We start from the raw sequence: 19,995 nt of genomic DNA, 5'->3' as shown, positions 1-19,995 counted from the left end.
ATGCCACACAACCAAAGACTCGAAGATGAGTAACACTTGGTTTGTGACCACTCCATGCTTTTTGTGAAGTGACAGCTTGCAAACTTCTGGTTGAAAAGAAAGAGGGGTTGTTATTGTAAGCTTTTCATTGTTGTAAGTTTGTTGTTCTTGAAATAAAAGAGTGTGTTTTATCCCCTCCGAGTGTTTCAAAGCCACCACAAGTGGTTTCTCCCACCAACAAGATTAGCTTCTAGTTCTCTTTGTCATCTTCTTTATCCTGAAGTAAGGCACCCCTCACTTTTGCCCTGCTCAAACATCATGAAAATTAGATATTGAAAATGCAGGTTTATATGGAGAACTAAATAGGAGATGCTGATATACCTGCGAAATGCCGGTACAACACGATTGGTAACTTTTGTTGAGGCAGGATCTCGGCCTGCTAGTTTGTCTGATTTAAAGCAGGAGAAGGCAGTCTTAGTTTCTAAACTAAATTTCAATTATCAGCATCTACTGAACGGATTAAATTATCCAAATAAAAAGGACTAATTGAATAGAACAGACAAATTATTTTAATCAGTCCCAATAGTTTAAAAGGTAAACATTCTAAAAGAATCCAACGAAATAATAATAATATACTATGCACACAAGAAATCATTGTCAACTTCATTAAAAAACAAAATAATAACTGTAAATTCTGTATATTGTTTCAATATAATTATCATGTGCTATCTACCCCTAGCATATTGACCATGATATGTTTTCCAGTCAATCCTTTTTACAGTTAATGAATTTTATCAGATTTCATTTACATACGTCACTTGCAAGCAGGCCTCATTCAACACAGAATCAAAATCAAATTGTGGCATACCAGCATCTATTATCTGGTTCAGAAATATTTTGTTTATAGAAGATACAGTATCATCACATTCAGTGACATATATATATATATATATAGAAGCACTCATATATATATATATATATATATAGAAGCACAAAGTTTACAGATAATCTGAAAACCTCCAAGGCTAAGCACACATCCTAGAAGATATTGCAAGTAGATCAAAGCAAAAATAAAAAAGATGCAAACCTGGAGAATTTTGTGCTCCATTACTGGCTGGAGGACCAGAAACATCTAGTCTGTCTGAAGAATTCATCTTTTCTAACTTCTGTCTCTTTCCCAATTGACTCTGGATATTTTCACTCCTCTTCTGAAAAAAGAAAGGAGAAATTCAGCACAACAATTCAATAAGCCATCATAGGCATAATTGCTTCACGTCTTTTACACACACCCTCTTGAAAAAACTTATCAATTCAACAATGATGCTAGCACCCTGTTAATTAGATTTTACATAGAAAGCACGACCAGGACTGGTATGCATAAAGTATCCACTGCTACAAAAACTGGACTTCCCAAGCATGGTTGAGCCGCACAAAAACTTGAAGTGGCAAATTACATTTGAACTATTTACTTTTGATAGGAAAAGATTGAGTGGTGTTTGGAGTTAAAAAAAAAACAGAGAGAGAGATTAGTATCATGACTTGTCATATTTTGTATGAAGAAGTAAATTACTGTTTCTTTTTCATCGGGATGGTTGATGGATAGTCATAGGAGAAAAGGAGATCTCCAGATGGCAAAGAAAGTTTCAAGAATAAGAATTGTTGCATACTTGGATGAATAATGAAATGGAGTCCTACTAGAGATATACAAGTTTTCACAAATTTGGTTTTTCCAATGAAGCAAAAACTAACCAAGGATAGTTGAATGAAAGAAAAGTAACCTTGAAGAAGAAAATTTTTGCAACAACAGCATATTTACAATTTAAATGCAGAAAAATCCAAGGTGAGTCTATAGGATCTCAATGACTCAATATTAACTGTCCAAAAATCTAAATCTTTTTATAAGAACATATGGTATCCACAAGCATCTACATCTAACGTTACTGAATAATGCAAAATGACAACTACAAGTAGCATGTTGTTGATGCCATTTAATCAGGAAGACACTAAGACATTAGACCAGGTCAGTCAGCTCAGGAAGCTTTGCAGAAAATGGGGGTTGCACATCATTAAAAAAGGGCATACATCTTTACACAAAAAAAAGTTAAAAATCATAACAGTAAAACCATAATATTGTCTGTCTATAATAAGCAACATACCTTTTCGGCTGATATAACTTTTGTCAACTGCAAAGAGTGCTCTTTCTCTGCAAGTGCAATCAAAGAATGTGACAATTAATTGCAGAATTGCTCATTTCGCCCCAACATGTTGCTGTTAAAGAGAATATGATAAGAAAGAAGATAAAAGACAAAGAAAAATGTAATGCAGGTAGACACTTACAAGGCATAATGCATTAAAAATGAAAAGGTGTTGAAGACATATGACCATATTATAAGAACATGCAAGCGCACATAAGAACAATCATAGACAGGATAAATCTTTTAATTTATCAGGATGTATCATTTGGCTTAGTGTACAATCATGCAATACAATGGAAAGAAATTCCACTTTTTTAGCATATACAAGTCTGGATACTACACAATTCTATCACATGTTAAAGCGGCAGAATACATCAATATATCAAATTTCCTCAGATATGAAAATCGTGGAAATGATTGTTTCTTGAAAAGTAACTCAAACTATCATCGGACAATTAGCTGTCTTTCTTTTAAAAATAAATTGTCATTTAGTTCTAAATGATATCACAAATCTAAAAAGGGCACATCTCCATCTTGATGTATTTTGAAACCAATACTATTATTAGCAGTTGCAGAATACAACAAAACCAAGTAAATTTTTCATTTGGAAATCATCTGCTAGCCAGTGAGCTAACCAGACTATTAAAATATTTTTCAAACACAGTGACTTCAATATACTGAAAAAAACAATCAAAAGCTTCAAATAAAAGAGGAGGAAACCTCATATATTAGATAAATAAGTCAACTATATATCAATATATGAAGAAGAGAAGGTGACCTTGTACAACCAAATTCTCCATGCATTTGAATGCCTTGAATAGCCCAAAAGACATGTTTGCCATGGCATCCCTAGCTGCATTGTCCAGAAGTTTTGTGAGGGAAATGGAAATTAGTGGCATTCCTTTCGATTTTTGAGCCACTAATTTTGCATATGCCACACCTGAAACACATAAAACAGGAACTAGCGCAATTTAAATGCATACATGTTTGGTCATCAAATTTGGATATATAAAAGACTTTTGAGCCATCATCCCCATTAATTCAATTCCACAAATAATAAAAATCTCTTTTTCCTTTTTTGAATCTTATAAGCAACGTAGTTGACATGAGTCAAACTCGTAATTGCTTTACTTAGCATCTGATCAAGTCTGACTAGAACTCCCTTCAGATATCCCAAGGGAGCAAGCAAACCATAACAAAGGAAGAAAAAAAACACAACGCTTTACAACATGTAAGAAATGATATGCCTAAAGATCACTTCACTTCATCTCACCCTATATCTTCATTAAGTATTTATAAATTATAATAAAAATGCAACAAAATTCAATAACATTAATCACCATCGGAATCCGAAAGTTTCTCAAGGACAAGCTTTACATCGTCAGCTTTAAAAGAAGCAACCAGGTACTCAACAAACTCAGTCCAAGACCCTCCAATGCCAATACAATCCCTCTGCAATACCCCATTAAAACAAAAGGAGAGTTACAAACTTTAAAACCCAAATTGCATGAGCTCAAAAATCCATGATTATAATCCAAGAACTAACCATGTCATCAAGCTGCATAACTGATTTAACAGCCTCAAAAGTATTGGAATGATAATCAGTTACTTGAATTTTAAGGTGATTGTCATCAGGAGCAAATATATGCATCAAGAATTGATCCATCAAACCCGAACCCGGGTTTGAATTCTTTGCCCATCCAATTCTGGGTTCATTAAAAATGGGCTCAAATTCTTGAAAACCCTCCATCTTTTACTTCTGTGATTAAAAAAACAAAAGAGAGTTTAAAGTTAAGTTCTTTTCTTTTTTAAAATTTTCTTGGAAACCAAACAAATTTGTATATTTTGAACTTGGGAGGAAAGGATGAGAAATTTACCTGAGAGTAATTTGAGACAGAAAGAACGAGACTTTCTTTATTTTCTCGGGAACCAAAAAAGCTTCTGCTATACTTCTCCTGCCAAAGAAGCTCCTTGCACTTGTGCAAGCGGAACTCCTTTCTTTTTCTTTTTATTAAGTAGATCGAAAATTAAGTCGAAATTTAGAAAACCGATTTATATTTTAATATTCGGCATGGCCCAAATCAATTTTATTGATCTGTTATGGCCCAAATAAATCCTGAATTAAATCATGATTCTCGTTGGTGTTTAGTTTTCTATTTGTTTTTAAATTTAAAAAGTATTTTTAAAAACATTTAAAAAATTATTTTTTTAATTTTAAATTAATAATTTTTTAATTTTTTAAAATCATTTTAATAAGCTAATATCAAAAATTATTTTTAAAAATAAAAAATTATTATTTTAATATTTTTATAAATAAAAAATATTTTAAAAAATAAATACAACTATATTCCTAAATAGATATTTGTTCCTGCAAGGCAAATAACTTACTGAACATGAAAATTTGATGAGAGTTTCTCAGCGATCATAAAATATTAAAACAAGATGATTTATGGGATATTAACATTCCATATTTAATATAATTTTTATAAATTGTTTGAAGTTATTTTTTAACATTTGACTATTTAAAAAATCATAAATATATTTGATTAGAAATAACTTTTAACTTAAATCAAATATTTATTATAAAATCCAATCTAATTTTTTATTTAATCTAAAATAGCTATGGTAGTCATAATTACCCATGTTATTATGTTATTGTAAAACTTCAGCATGATCTTCAAATAATTAAGCAAGTGCACATTGCACTTATCATGAGATTACTTGTGACTATGAGATTTCAATGTGTTTTTAGACACATATTACTATCTATTCAATATTGTAATTATTATTTTGCTCCTCCAATAAAAATTAATTAACTTGCTACTGAGCAAACAACCTTTTTTATATAGTTTATTAGCCATTATAAAATTGAGTGGGAATAATTTTGTCTTTTAACATTTTAAATACATAATGTTAAAGTTTTACCACTCTTGAAAGTAAAATATTTCAAAACATTAATTAGAAATAATTCAATTTTTAAAGTACAATATAAAAACTAAATTATCACCGAAAGCAAATTTTTTCTTTCTTGAATTGTCATTTAGGGGTTTGTTTTGTTAATTAAAATAGACATTTTACTTACTGTTAAGTTAATTTAGAGTGATTTGATCTTTTAATATATATAATTTAAAAAATAAAAAGTGAAGTTAATTTAGAGTGATTTGATCTTTTAATTAATTTAGAGTGATTTGATCTTTTAATGTATATAATTTAAAAAATAAAAAGTGGACAGAGTCTACACCCTTCTTTGTTGAGTGAGGCGTCATCCTGCCTTTAAATATCGCTTCTTGTAATAGCATTAGAAACATTTTACCATTCTCTTTCTAATTATGTAGCACATATACATGATGATGTTGTGATTATGTTATATCTTTTGTTTTCTATGTCTTTCTAGTCAAAATATAAAAATATTATTTTATTTATTTTTTATATCCAATTTAGTCCTTATTTTTTGTATTGGTATTTGTTTTTTTATCATTTTATTAATTTTTTTTCTTTAATTTCATCCCTCATTATTTGATTTCATTTAATTTTTATATTAGATTTGGTTACCAATCTTTTAATTTTCTTGTATCATTTTTCTAATTGAATTTTATTTTTAATTTCATCTCTCGATATTTGATTTCAAATTATTTTTTATTTCAAATTTAGTCCTATTTTTTGAATTGTTATTTCTTTTGTTTTGAATCTTTTTTATTGAATTTTATTTATCTATTTCATCCCTCAATATTTTGTTGATTTAGAATTTTACTTTGTTATTTTTTAGAATTTTTTTTTATAGGATTAGTCCCGAGATCATGATCAAAGTCATGAGTTTTAAAAGTTAACATAAGTTGACTTTGATTTTTTTAAAAAAAAAATTAATTTCATCCTTTAATATTTAATTAATTATAAATTTATCTTCGTGTTTCTTTTTTAAATTTTTTTCTATGGGATTATTTCAAAATTGATTAACTTGAGTTAACTCATATTTTTTTATTGTTTTTTAATTATTAGTTTTTTCCATTTCACTTTTCAATATTGAATTATTTGATAATTAAGTTTTATAGTTGAGTTTTATAGTTTTATTCATTTTATTTTTTATAGGGTTACCTCGATATTACAATTAAATCTCAGATTTGGCTAATTTTTTTATTTTTTTATATTATTATTTTTTTAATTTATTTATTATCATTGCAATTTTTATTAAAACTAGTCAAGTTAATGACTCTAATCTTATACATTTTTTTTATTAATATTTATATCGTCTTACATTTTTTTTTTTATGTTGGAAAAATTTTGGGCTGGACGTCACGGGCGTAACACAACCCTTATCTAGTTTGATCTAAAACTGCTGCCATTTCTGTTGTAAGATAGTTCTTCCAATCATCAATCTTTTCTGAAGAAATCTTATTTCTTGGACATGAATCGAGAATAGTTACTTTTCTTGATCTCCAAATTTCTCAAATTCTAGAAACTGCATTGCTTAATTTGTTATTTCTTGCACCACCCCATCACTTTCTTCATTTTGTGTGAAGGGTTGATCCAAAAATTCAGCTAACCTCTTGACGTTAATTAAGGGACCCCTCTTCAAATCTTCATACTTGAGAAGCAATATTTTCTGCGGCCATTCTAAGCTTGCTTTCCATCAGCCTAACACAAGGTCCCAAAAAGGACAGCAGTGTAGAACTCTCCTCTAGAAAATTTCTCAAATGTTTCTTTTAGTGAAGGGCTAGGTGTTATTCTTAGCGACAATTTGTTGAGGAAGTGCCAAAGGGAAACAACATCATCATTTGGGTTACGACAAACATACACAAAACGGCTGCCAGAAGTACTAATCATGGAGTTTGGCAACAGAGAATAAGGACAGTGAGTAGCAAAGATGCGAGGCTGGGGGAGAGTCCTTCAAGACCAGAAATGGATTCTTGTTTCTACAAGTAAACTCCCAAGAAGGGAACAAGGTCATATGGATTAGCTGTGAGCAAAGGGTGGCTGGAAAAGTTACAAGTAGCTAGCTCGGTGATTCATGATGGCAAAAATAAGAGCTTTAAGCCATGTGATGCCACACTCGGGATTGTTGGCCAAGACAACATCAGTACTGAAGCAGTCTTGCTTGAAAAGAATACCAATAAGAGATGGCTCTGGAGGGATCCAAAAGCCTTGGCATTGGCAGAGAGGGTCAAGCATGCAAATGCCTCTCTCTGGGAAGAGTTGAGATTAAAGGCTTGTTGTTTTACTTTTACTCGCTTCTTATCAATGGTATCTAAGATTTGACGCTGTTGAAGTGAAAGGGACTCTCCATCGATGGAAGACGACTTGATTCATGAACTCGATTTGATGGTTGTGCCTGTATTTTGAGTAATGAATTTGGTTATGAAAGATTCCCACTATTTGGAACGAAAAATAGAAAAAGAAAGGGAAACTCAATTACTTCTTTCGAGATAAACTTTTTCAAGGATCCAATTAATACAGTGGAATCTTTCGGTGGTTCTCCACATATTGTTTATCATTAATTTGGGTCCCAACAAAGCAGAAATTTTCAATTAAATCTTTCTATCTGAATTTTTTAATATTTTCCATCCAAAATCCCAATATTATATATGCAATTGGATGGAAAAAGAAATCTTTTTTCTTATTGAAGCTCCAGATTAAGTATTTGTGATGGGATGGTTACCAAATTAATATAAAAATAGGTTGGGTTTCAATTGATGTATAGGTAATAGATCGGGGATTTATTGTTGGAATGGTCTGCATTTACAAGGAAAGGATAGTCAACAATTACAAGAGCTAGTAGTGCTTGCGTGATCTAGTAAGAAAATTGTAGGAATGCATGTTCAACATGACCACCTCATCAATTTCGTCAAATTATCATACACCACCATGACCACCTCATCAATTTCGTCAAATTATAATACACCACCAGCCAACTAGCCAAGTAATCAAATCCTGCCCATCAACATGGTGGTGACTATAGTGGCAATGGCATGATCAAATCCTGCCCATCAACATGGTGGTGATAATATTGGCAAACCAATGGCATTGCTACAATCCTATCGAGTGTAGCACATTCACCATCAGCACACCTCCATTACTGACACGAAACCACCGTTGAAACAGGGTAGCACAGTATTTTACATCGAAGGAACCAAGTTTTAGCTTCCCTTTCCTTATTTTTCTTAGCAATCAATCAAGCAAAAAAATGCTAAAGCATTTATAATAATTTCTTAGCTCAACACTTTTTCATACCCATCTTCTCCTAAATCCCTAACTTCTGCAAGAAAATCCTCTAACAACATTTGATGATTTGAAAATCTAACACATACCCATTTCAATTCACAGCAAACCACATAAAACCCATCTGAATCTTTTTGAATATATGAACCCTTAATTCTTTGTCAATCTCTCATAGAAGGTAATTGCAGCAAGTTTTCAAGAGCATGGATATAATTGCACTGTGCTTGGATAAACAAGAAGACATGTCCCTAATTATTTAGAAAAAGAATCCTGAAAGTTCTAGCTTTCCAATAAGTAATAGTAACCAATAATAGAGGATAATCTGATGGTGCTCAAGGGATTAACTTGTATCGACCTGAGCCATCGTAACGATCGTGATATAATTATCTAGCCATCTGGTGCTTCCTCATCTCCTCTTTCTTCTGTCCTTTTGATCTGAAAAAAAGGAGTTGGACTAAAGAAGTGATCTTAGGTGCAAGAAATGAAAAGGAAATGAGAGAAATATGGCAGAAAGTTAGAAGAAGGACATGGATTGTATTTTCCAGGAGCAGCCCCTTCCCACCTTAGCCAAGAAAAAGAAAAGACTAACATCAGGGTGTAACTCAACTGGAGACTTTCATAAATTTCAGGTGACTGAAGAGTTAAATAATTATTAATTTTAGAATTTATAAGATTAATAATGTATAAACTAATTTATATTAATATTAATAAAAAATATAATTTTATTTTTATATATAACACTGTTAAAGTAAATTTAATTTAAAATATCAAGAAAATAACTACCAACTATCATTGTCCAGCCATTCAGCTGTTAGTAGTTAATTTAAAATATCAAGAAAATAACTACCAGCTAGTTCAGCCATTCAGCTGTTAGTAGCTTTTACACCATCAGTTACAACCGTTTTTATATTTAAAGGTTAAATTTTTTTATTTTGAATTCATATATAAATAAATAGTTAAGTTTATATTATAATATATAGAAAGATTTAAGAAAAACATGGAAAGAAAAAAAAATATGTATTGTAAAATTTTATTTATATTATAAGCTTATTATCCTTAAAATAAAAAATATATTTTATTCCCTCTAAATATTTTAAAACCACCACTTCTTCCACCAATAAAATACCCAAATTTAGGAAGAGAAAAACCTTCCTCAAAAAAGTAAGAAAACCTTCTAGGTTTTTTTTATGTGGTCAGATCAATCTATCTCATCACCCAGATTCAATAACTGAGCTGGATTAACAAAAAAATAAAAAATAAAAGCACAGGGCATGAGGTCCCACACGGCTGCTACCACTACTACTGAACTGACACTGATTGGCATGTTTCAACTATAATCTTTCTTCTCTTTTTTCCCAAAAATGGAGATCAAAAGTTTCAGTAGACTATGGACCAGACGGAGATCAGAGATGTCAATACGCTCTTCATGCAGTGCATGGGTGACTCCCCACCTTACCACATGTTAATTAGCGTCCCAATCCTAGGAGCCGTCAAAAAAAAAAAACCTGAGTTTTATTCATCTCCACTGGAAGAGTTATTTAACAGTGCCTCGAGTGAAGAGATGGTGGCTAGTTCTGTGCACAGCACATACAGTAAGGTAAGCTAACAGAACATTAACACTTCTGCTATTCAATATTTCTTACATGATTTACTATATTGAGGGAGAGAGACACATAAAGAGCAAGAGAAAGAGGATGACAACTAGGAGGGATTATTGGAATTGCAGAAGAGAAACTTGAGGCTGTTTTGTGTCCAATGTTTCATCTTTTTCATCGAACAAGCAAAAATATGCCGCTTGACTTGCCCTCTAACTGGTGGAATCATTTTCTCATTGCCGCTTCCTTTCTTAGCCACCTCTACTTCAAGCTCGCTTGATCCTAGAGTTGGCGCAACCATCAGCTTATCCATCGATCACTTGACCTCAAGAAAGGGCAAGAGAGCTAGCTACGTACGTAGCTAAAGTAGGGAGGAGGGCTTGGGTATCAAAGGCAAGTGTCGAGTTTCTTTTTGTCGCTTATGTTTCATGCACTAGGGTTTAATTGCTCTGTATATAGAGGGGGGATTGCGTGACCAAAAAACTCTAAATGTAAAGACATTGAAAAGAAGTAAAGATTCACGGCTTGAGATGGAAATAACATGTAAGAAGAAATAATCAAAGAGAAACAGACCGAGAAATTGCATGGTCAGTGTGAAGGTGGGACTCGTGTAAGAAGAAATTATCAAAGAGAAACAGTCCGAGAAATTGCATGGTCAGTGTGAAGATGGACTTGAAAGGTTTGACAATTTTTGAAGTTCACACCATAAAGATTTAATTTTCCCGACCAGAAGAATTTTCCAAAAACAAATTTATTCATTGTGAGTGCGTGCTTTTGACTGGAAGTAGTTTTTAAAAGTTTGTTTACCTTAAAAAAAAATTAATTTGATTTTTTTTAGAGGTTTTTTTTATGATTTTAAGGTGTTAATGTCAAAAACAAAAAAAAATAAAAAAATATTTTGATTTAAGGTTTTTTTTATGATTTTAAGGTGTTAATTTCAAAAACAAAAAAAATAAAAAAACATTTTGATTTATTTTTAAGTGAAAGATAATTTTAAAAAACATCATGCATCACAATACCAAACACTTAAATATTTACATTGCACTACATAATTCCTCGCACTAAGTCGTGGTAGGTCCAAAATTGTTTTACATGTAAACAAATAATACTCGGATTAAACAAAATTATTTGACAGTATCATTAAACCCAATTCAACTTGTCAAACCTGAAACCTCTCTATCATATTCCTTGTCTAGTTTGAGCTTCAAATTAAATTATGTCAGAGAAAGTTTGAGCTTCAAATTAAATTGTGTCAGAGTTGTTCTGACGTGACCCAAACAACTTGAAGGATTTAAGAAAAATTAGACAACTAGCAAACATATGGTTTGACTTTAAAAATATTTTAAATATGATATCTTTTTTTTAAAAAAAATATTGAGACGGCGGCACATGGAATCAACACGGGTCAACCTAGGTTACTCGTTAAACTCATGCCCTGGTTTATGAACTTCATTGCATTTAATAATTTTTCTTTTTTAAACTATGTTTATATAATTAATTATATAGCAAAAATAGACGCTTATAAAACCGATCACCAACTCAATAGCAAAATGATTTTTTAAGATCATGATAACCTAATAAAATGTAAATTAAAATAAATTATAAAGTTTAATTCTCAATAATTATATTTTTTTAAATAATTTTATTTAATAATATGATAAAAAAAAATATATGCTAAAAAAACCAAGCACCCACTTGATACCAATATGTTTTTCTAATATCGTAATAACCTTATAGAAAATAAATTGAAATAAATTATGAGGTTCAAATTATAATAAATATATTTTTTGGAACCATTTTTTATTTAACAATATGATAGACAATTTGTTTTATTAAATAACATGATAAAAAAATATAAATAATTATAAAATTAAGTACCAACCTAATACTAGAATAACTTTTTTTAAACTATGATAACTTTATATGAACAAACTCAAAATAAATAAAAAAGTTCAATTCTCCCTAAAGGTTAAGATATAAAAATGGGGGGAATAAAGGAAGAGAAAGAAAATAGAAAAGAAAAGATAAAGGAAAACAAAACATGTTACTGTAGTAATAAACAGTAACATGCGAGGAGGGTAATAGTGATTTCCCCTCCTCAGTTATCGTTAGTGTTTTTAGGGCACAAAACTAAAGCTATGTTATTTCTTTTTTTGAGTTTGACAGCATATGTTTTTTCATTTCAATTTTTATTCATAAATATTATTCTTTTAGAATTATTCTCATCCCACGTGGTCATGAAAGGGTTTTGTCAAGGTCTGAAGAAAACTCCAAATGATTTAAGATCTTTTGAAAGGGCGGTGGATGGCGTTGACATGTTGACGATGAATTGTCAAACCTGGTAACGCTGGAGATGACAAGTACCTGTCAAAGAAGTTGTACGGTAAGATATACCCTCTTATGCTAGGATGCATGAAGGATTTAAGATCAAATATATTATAATAGAAAAATAAAAACTTAATTTAATTTAATAAACAAATAACCAAAAAAATTTGTTTTTTAAATGCTAATATGTTTTTTTACGAGTGAAAAGAAAAAAGTGAAAAGGAAAAACAAATACTTTGTTAGAGTTTATCAATCGTTACTTATATAGTGATATACATGCAGTCATTATTATAAAAGAAAATAACAAAATACATCAAATGCATTTTAAATTAAGATGATAAAAAATTTTATACCATCGCATATGCTAATTAACTTTTTATTTAAATTATATTTTATATATATTAAAAAATAAAATAATAAAAATATCGCTATACTTAAATCCAAAAAGTCTAAAAAGCTTAATAATCTAGGTTAAATATTTGTTTTTTTTTTTGTTTGTAAGCAAGATTTAATAATTAATTGTGCAATAAAAATATAAAATGACAAAATAACTCCATTAAATTTTATAAGGATCAATGGTTCTATAATAGAAAGAAACATTTCTATCACTAAAACCAAGTTGACTAAATTTGCCCTTCAAGAATATTAAAGTTAATTCGGGTAATCAGGTGACCCAGAAAAAACCAGTACCCTAAGCTTTGGATCCGGTTAAATCACTGAAGTTTACCCAACCAAGTATCATTCAGTCTTGGTTAAATCAACTAGGTTATAAGTTGTATCAAGTCATCCGGATTTGACTAGGTTAATTTTCTAAAGTTAGCGTGTTACTGGGTAGACATGTCAGGCTAGGATTGATATTGTTGAAAACCATGGCATAGACTCGCCAAGTGGGGAAAATTGGTTTTTAACATAGGAAGCATGCGCTACAGCTAGAACTTCAAAGATTTCAGATTGAAAAAACAGCCTAAATGGATAAACAAGTTCAATTTACAAAATATCTAGCAGCCTAGCAGGTCCGCTTGATGACTTGCATGACCACAACAGCTAAATGGTTCAACACGAATTAGGAAGCTGAGTAAATCTTTTCTTTGTATTGAGACAATCGTGAATTACATACATCATTCCTCAGAAAATGTCCAACTCCAGAATGGAAACTATTTCTTCGAGCTTTGCCAGAGTTATCTGGCAACTACGACATGGTGGATTCAAACTACAATTCGTGAAATCAATTCCTGTATGGATACGAGAAAAGGGCAGAACTGGCTAGATGCTTCACTTTTCTCTTCTAATCAATAAGATAGTAGCTGTCACAAAAAACGACGTGTATCAAACAAAAAAAGTCGATGATAAAAGTTTCCCTTGTTGGTTTCTAGCTCTCTGCATTTGTCCATCTTTATCTTAATTGGTGTGGTTGACTCTATACCTGTGCAATAAGAAGTTCGTTCCAAGTGTCTGGAATGCCAGGAAGGCACCAATGCAAGCAGTCATTTACACCTGTTGTTGCCTTAACACTGTACCTTGAGATGTGACCTTCATCTCTTAGCTCAGAGAGAGCAGTGATATCCAAAAGTGTGATATTTGTTCCTTTAACAGCAGCCGCAATAACTGGATCACTCGATTCATCCTGTGAGATTTCGCTCCCTCCAGTCAAAGGAGTGGTATTATCACAATTACCTCCAGTGTTCCAGTCCCCATTACGAAAATGCCTTGGTGAGATGGTCCTGAAGAAAGCCTTAAGTCGGGGATGAGAAGGAAGTTGAGAATCAAGCCACCTGGCAACACTATGCACTGTAAAATTCTTGGCATTCCCAATTTCCAAGAGTTTTCTATCTTTAAGGGGCTTCCCATTGACATACATCACCCAACGGTTCCCTGTTATCTTCCCTCTGTTCCAATGATGTCCTGTATTAAGAACTAACACATCAAACCGATGGAGAAATCGTCTCATGAAGGCTGGTGCACGGTCCAGATGCATAGCAACATCAGTGGCTTTGTCAGTGGTGTTCAAAGGCTCTAAGTCAGCAAGGCTTGCTGACCAGTAATACAAAATGGTGGTATTGGTGTTTGAAAACCGATAAGCCCAACCATCAGGACGAATGGCTCCACGAGCTTTAACAAGACCATATTCTTTTCCCACATTTTCAATATCTTCCCTCCATTCCCCACCAGATGCCATGCACAACAAAGATTGGAATTGTTGCCTGCCCAGTGAATCTCCTATAAATGCAATTGTTCTGTCCTGCATCCTGGAATGCAATAATAATCAGGGAACTGAACATGACATCTTTGTTTGATGGGTCAGAGAACAAGACAAAACATGTTCTTTCAGAAATCGAACACCAAAAACAGAACCCACCTTCTCAAGAACACAGATCTCTCAAACTCCAGCATTTTGCAGTTTTCTGGCTGCCATCGATATCCCTCAAAGGAAAAATCTGTCCGTTGGGTTAGTCTACACGCCCACATTTCTGATAACCATTGTTTACATTCAAAACCAGAATACAAAGGCCGCCTGCTATCTGCAACCCATCTACCCTTGGAATAATTGCAGTCTGAAAAGATGAGGACACACTTAAAATTCAATCAGCCATAAGACTTTGAAGCATGCATAACTCTAGCTTGTGCACCAAAGATTCACGACAAATTCATAAACATACAGGAGAGTGACAACTTCAATGTGTAGTTACACTATTCCACAGGTCTTTTTTTAATTTTCAAGTTATCGTTCATTGTTCTGTTATCATAGGAGAACAAGCTAACTAAATAACTCGCACCATCCGGACCCCATAAATATTATCATCACCCCTACTGAAGCTTCTCAATTTCATGACTATTTTCATTGCAATGCTTTTGATTTTTAAACTAACTGCAGTATAACAAGGACCTTCCTTCCTTGCATTTTAATGAAATAAAGAGAAGTCTCCTAGTTTCAATCTCATACTAAATTACCCTACTAAGTAGTTATATAGTAAGCCATGATTTACACCATAGTACAAATCTATAAATCATTCACAAGGATAATCAGTGTGGTTGATCCCTTTTTTCCATTCTTTCCACTTTTATTTCTATTGCCTAACATCCCATCTAACTGCAAAAATTATCTTAGAAAGCTTTATGGCAAATAATGGGATGGCCTGGGCCAGCACTATATCAAAAAGAGAACATATGATTGTCATGCTAGAATAACAAAACAATAAAACGTAAAATGAGTGACATGAAAAATCATAAAACTCAAGCATTCTGCTTGGATTCCAAGATCCTTCTATCTTTAGCATGCTGCAAACCCATTTGGTCTCTAGTTAAAACCCCAATGTTCCACCAACCTATATATATATATATATATAGATATCTTGTGCTAGTATAAGGTTACCATGTTCTATATAATTGTTGTCATAAGTTGATCATAGCTTGACCATCAACCAGTAAAGCTCAAATGCAAAACCATAGTTGTAAATGGCGTGTGATAATTACAAGAAATCCTGATAACAAGGTTATTACCGACAAAGTAAGTCATCTTATACATTTTCATGTACTCTTATAGGTCATGAAGACTGAACTAAATATTTTTTATGCTAAACATGAAAAGAATGCCACAAGTTCTTGACAAGTAGTGTTAATGAAAGGCAAGATGGTACGACAATTTCAACAATATGCATCTTTAAGGGTAGTGTAACAAAAATCAGAAATAAATCATTCCACTAAAAAGGGCTGCGATAATAATGAGTTCACTGTAGAACAAAAACAAAAAATTGTTCCCTCAAAAAATTAAAATAAGAAAGCACCCGAAACAGTAATGAAATGTAATATTAGCCAACGGTTTACATGGTCCCCAGAAAAAAATTGTATATATTTCTTATTCTAACTGTGCCAAGTAAGTAATTTAAACAAGCATTTCAATCATCTAACAAGTGTCAAAGTATACAAGTACAGCAGTGTGATTATAGAATGGAAAGACCAGAGTTACTAGACTTATTAAAAATGATGTTTTGCAGGTATAAACGAAAAGGATTCTACCTTTTATCTTAGAAGATGGTTCCCTATCTGCATCACCATCCTTCATTTCAGGAACAACTGAGTTGGTAAAATTTGAGGCATCAAATTCTTTTTCTGGTATTTTAGAATCTTCTGATCTTGTAGGATCAGAATCTGTTTCCTGAACATGCTCATTTGGGGTCAAAGAATCAAAAGAAGAGCCTTTGGGAGTATCAACAACAAACTCTGAGACAGAATGAGGGGAAAAGGAGGAAGTCAGCCAATAACCATGAAATACAGTTAAGAAATATTATGATTTTATATTGTAGTATGAAAGTATACAAGTACCATGTGATTATAGAATGGAATGACCAAAGTTGCTAGATTTATTAAAAATGATCTTTTATGGGTGTAAATGAAAAGGATTCTACCTTTTATCTTAGAAGACGGTTTCCTATCTGCATCACCATCCTCTGTTTCAAGAACAACTGAGTTGGTAAAATTTGAGGCATCAAATTCTTTTTCTGGTATTTGAGATTCTTCTGATCTCGTAGGATTAGAATCTGTCTCCTGAACATGCTCATTTGGGGTCAAAGAATCAAAAGAAGGGCCTTTGGGAGCATCGACAACAAACTCTGAGACAGAATAAGGGTAAAAGAGTAAATCAGCCAATAACCATGAAATAAAGTTCAGCTACATCATGATTTTATAAGGAGTGCAGAAGATTTCAATAACACTCATCACTAGCAAAAAATGAAAACTAACTCAACCAGCAAGATATACAACATAAACAAACCAAACCTGGTTTACAAGTCATTCTTCTTATGCCCAAAACAAATCTTATTGTCAGGTCCATTATCTAGTTCAATCCCAACAGTATACACAAATATCAATAGAATAGTCCTACACTATTCCGTCCGCCTAAATACAGCAAGAAAAAAAATTATGACAACAGACCTAGCAACACACTGAATTTTGGCTAAGGAGACTTCCTCTTTATAGTAAAAATCCCCTTAAGCATCACCCAATAACTGGAAAAATGTTGCACCATGACGATTGCCTCAGTAGAATGATCCTTCAAAAGATCTGGTTCTCTACTCCAAAAAACACACCTCCACGCCATCCTTCCCTCTCCTAAATAAATTAATGACACTTCCTCCTGCATATGTGGGACCATCTACAACATATACCAAACTATTGAAAACTGTAGAAATAACTCTATCTCCCACTATTGTGGTATGTAATGCAAATGCTAGGTGATAAGGTCTTATGACACCTCCTAACTCACAATAAGTCATGTTTCAATCTAGCTAACAACTAAAATCCAATTAACATATTTAACCATAAGAGTTTACCTTAGCTTTTTAGATGTAATTACCGAAAGGAAAAATTAGGGATCTGGGGTTAGTGAAAGATGAATCAGAAAACATTAACAAAGGAAATTGGCTAGCCCCCCTAAGAGAACATATTCATTCTACTGGTGGATCTCAATGTCAAAGAAAAGGCACTAGGCATTTTCTAGAAATAAATTTTATCAAGGATTTGGCAGTTTTCCTAGAAGAAAATAAAGAAATGAACCTTACAAAATTGCATTCAGCGAGGAAATTCTCTCGGATGTTGAAGCAAAAACTTATATCAAGATCGATACCTTCATTATTATGTGGTATCTTCAGTTGTATGGGCACTTCAGAAAAATATGAAACTCAAGACAGGGGCCAAACACGACTAGACAAATAAGATCAAGGTAAAATTTATAGCTACCAACCATGTACCGAAGTTTTGCAAAAAGCTAAAGACATATCTACACCCACATAGAAGATCTCTGATACCATGTACCGAAGTTTTGCAAAAAGCTAAGGACATATCTACACCCACATATCTACACTTCATATTCATTATAGAGTTCCTATATTTCAGAAAGTGAAAAATACGGTAATCAAGCAATCATGTTGCCAAGCTATATCATCAGTAATTTATGCTCTCTTGCACATACTCACCCACAAACACACACAAATAAGATGTGTATGTATCCATATGAACACTGAAATGAGAAGCAAACCTGAAGTATGAAAATTGAACTGCTCTTGCGCTGACTGCAAAGTAGTAACAAAAGGATTCTTTTCCCACGCCCAGAGAAATATGGTTGTAAGAGTAAGGACAAGCAGAGTAACAGAAACGTGCCTCCCCTTCAATCTATAAAAGTTTCCCTTCATCTCTATTACACAGCAAAGGGAAAAAATCCTGCAGATTTCAATGTATTCTAAGCATTCCAAGTGGTAGTTTAAAATCAGTAATGTTGAAAATGTTCAGGAAACATCCAATTTATGTGGCCACAGGTCGTCCATTTGTCTTACAGCAGGCTTCAGCTGCAAGGCAAACAAAGAAAGAAAAAAGATCATTCAAATGTGGTTATTCATGCTTCTACGTTCGACGTTTCAGATACAGCCATCTCAAGATCTATGGAGTTTCTCCATATATGAGCTTCCACACAACACTCATTAATAAAAACAAGTTGAGCTATTACATTCCATTGTCTCCTTGATGAACAAGTACCATTCACATCAATTACAAGCCCTTAAAATTGAATATAAATTCCCACATATCAATCACCCACTTAAAGACCGAAACATTATTGCCACCAGAAAAATTTCATGGCAATCATAGCAAACTAGGAAACAAAATAGAGAGAGAGAGAGAAAAGCAGAGAGTACAATATCACATGTAGAAACTGTCAAGTTATAAAATTTCCAAGTCTAAAAATCCTAGAAGTTCAAAAATCACACAAAATGTAGACTTTCTGCAAGAAGCAAAAACATCAAGAAGTCATAAGATGAACCTACCAGTATTGAAAAAAAAACATTTATTTCCAAATAATTACACTTTAATTAGCACATGAATTCTAAAAAATAAGGGTCTTAAATCAAGGTCCACAACTCCATTAAACAGGCATTATTATTATCAATACAATTTAAAAAAAAAATACAAACTTTAATGTGTGTAACCACTAAAAAAGGAACTGCCCAGAATTCTATTGGTGAAAAGAAACAAACCCTATTAAACTTCAAAGAGAATTTGTATAATGACAATAAAAATGTGAAGAACAGGAAACAAAAAATAACAAAATAAAACGAAAAACAAGAGCCTGATATGATGGATGACACACCCATTAGCATTTTAGAGCCTCCTCCTCTCTTCAGTTCTCTTCTTTCCTCCAATTTTATTCCTTCCTGTAAAATGGCAAACTTTTTTTCTATGATCCACAGATCTGCTAAACTGAAACTCTCTTTTCTTTACAAAGATCAACTGCAAATCGCAAAGAAATTAATATAGAACACAAGGGGGAGAGAAAGGCCCACAACCAGCCGAGAAGAAAGAAAAGAGAACAGAGAACTTGTTTTTGGCCTAACTATGTTTTGACACTTGTGTGCTGTGGTAAGGTAGAGACTGCTAGCCAGGGATTGTATTCTAAACAGAAAGTAGAAAAAAAATATTATAAAAAATTAACTCTTCTATATGTTTAAATTGTTTTAATATGAAAACGTTAAAATTAAATTTTTTAAAAAATATTATTTTAATATATTCACAAATTAAAAAACACGTCAATTTTACACTTCAAACACCCGCTCCTGCCCCCATGTGGATCGTTCTGGGAAGCGCGGAGAGTCTCCTGTGTGTTTTTTGGCTTCAAGGTGAGAGAGAGAGAGAGGGGGGGGGGG

The 19,995-nt window shown here is 32.5% G+C and overlaps 2 protein-coding genes across 4 annotated transcripts in view; both read right to left on the bottom strand.

Moving 5' to 3' along the window:
* LOC105130381 (U2 small nuclear ribonucleoprotein auxiliary factor-like protein) overlaps positions 1 to 4,186 on the bottom strand; it is an 8,828-nt gene extending 4,642 nt beyond the window's left edge. Inside the window, exons 1-8 of the mRNA XM_011032863.1 lie at positions 4,052 to 4,186; positions 3,721 to 3,933; positions 3,515 to 3,626; positions 2,953 to 3,114; positions 2,136 to 2,182; positions 1,067 to 1,187; positions 361 to 427; positions 226 to 284 (exon numbers count right to left, since the gene is read on the bottom strand). Of these exons, the coding sequence (XP_011031165.1) occupies positions 230 to 284; positions 361 to 427; positions 1,067 to 1,187; positions 2,136 to 2,182; positions 2,953 to 3,114; positions 3,515 to 3,626; positions 3,721 to 3,924 (768 nt within the window). The 5' untranslated portion in view covers positions 3,925 to 3,933; positions 4,052 to 4,186 and the 3' untranslated portion in view covers positions 226 to 229. The remainder of the gene's footprint in view (positions 1 to 225; positions 285 to 360; positions 428 to 1,066; positions 1,188 to 2,135; positions 2,183 to 2,952; positions 3,115 to 3,514; positions 3,627 to 3,720; positions 3,934 to 4,051) is intronic.
* A 9,068-nt stretch (positions 4,187 to 13,254) lies between these two features.
* On the bottom strand, positions 13,255 to 19,988 carry TBL14 (TRICHOME BIREFRINGENCE-LIKE 14). 3 transcript variants are annotated; one of them, XM_011032860.1, is made up of 6 exons: positions 19,443 to 19,988; positions 18,339 to 18,645; positions 16,711 to 16,914; positions 16,322 to 16,525; positions 14,664 to 14,859; positions 13,255 to 14,553 (listed from the first exon to the last, which is right to left on the bottom strand). In XM_011032860.1, the coding sequence occupies exons 2-6, from the start codon at positions 18,490 to 18,492 to the stop codon at positions 13,725 to 13,727; spliced, it is 1,587 nt and encodes a 528-aa protein (XP_011031162.1). In that variant the 5' UTR covers positions 18,493 to 18,645; positions 19,443 to 19,988; the 3' UTR covers positions 13,255 to 13,724. The 3 variants fall into 3 exon arrangements, with proteins under 3 accessions (XP_011031162.1, XP_011031164.1, XP_011031163.1); XM_011032862.1 differs by lacking the exon at positions 16,322 to 16,525; XM_011032861.1 differs by lacking the exon at positions 16,711 to 16,914.
* Between the last annotated feature and the right edge of the window lie 7 nt (positions 19,989 to 19,995).

Source organism: Populus euphratica, unplaced genomic scaffold (assembly GCF_000495115.2).
Source record: "Populus euphratica unplaced genomic scaffold, PopEup_1.0 scaffold45.1, whole genome shotgun sequence".
Lineage (NCBI taxonomy): Eukaryota > Viridiplantae > Streptophyta > Magnoliopsida > Malpighiales > Salicaceae > Populus > Populus euphratica.
Note: the sequence above shows the minus strand (reverse complement) of the source record. Positions and strands in the feature narration are given on the sequence as shown.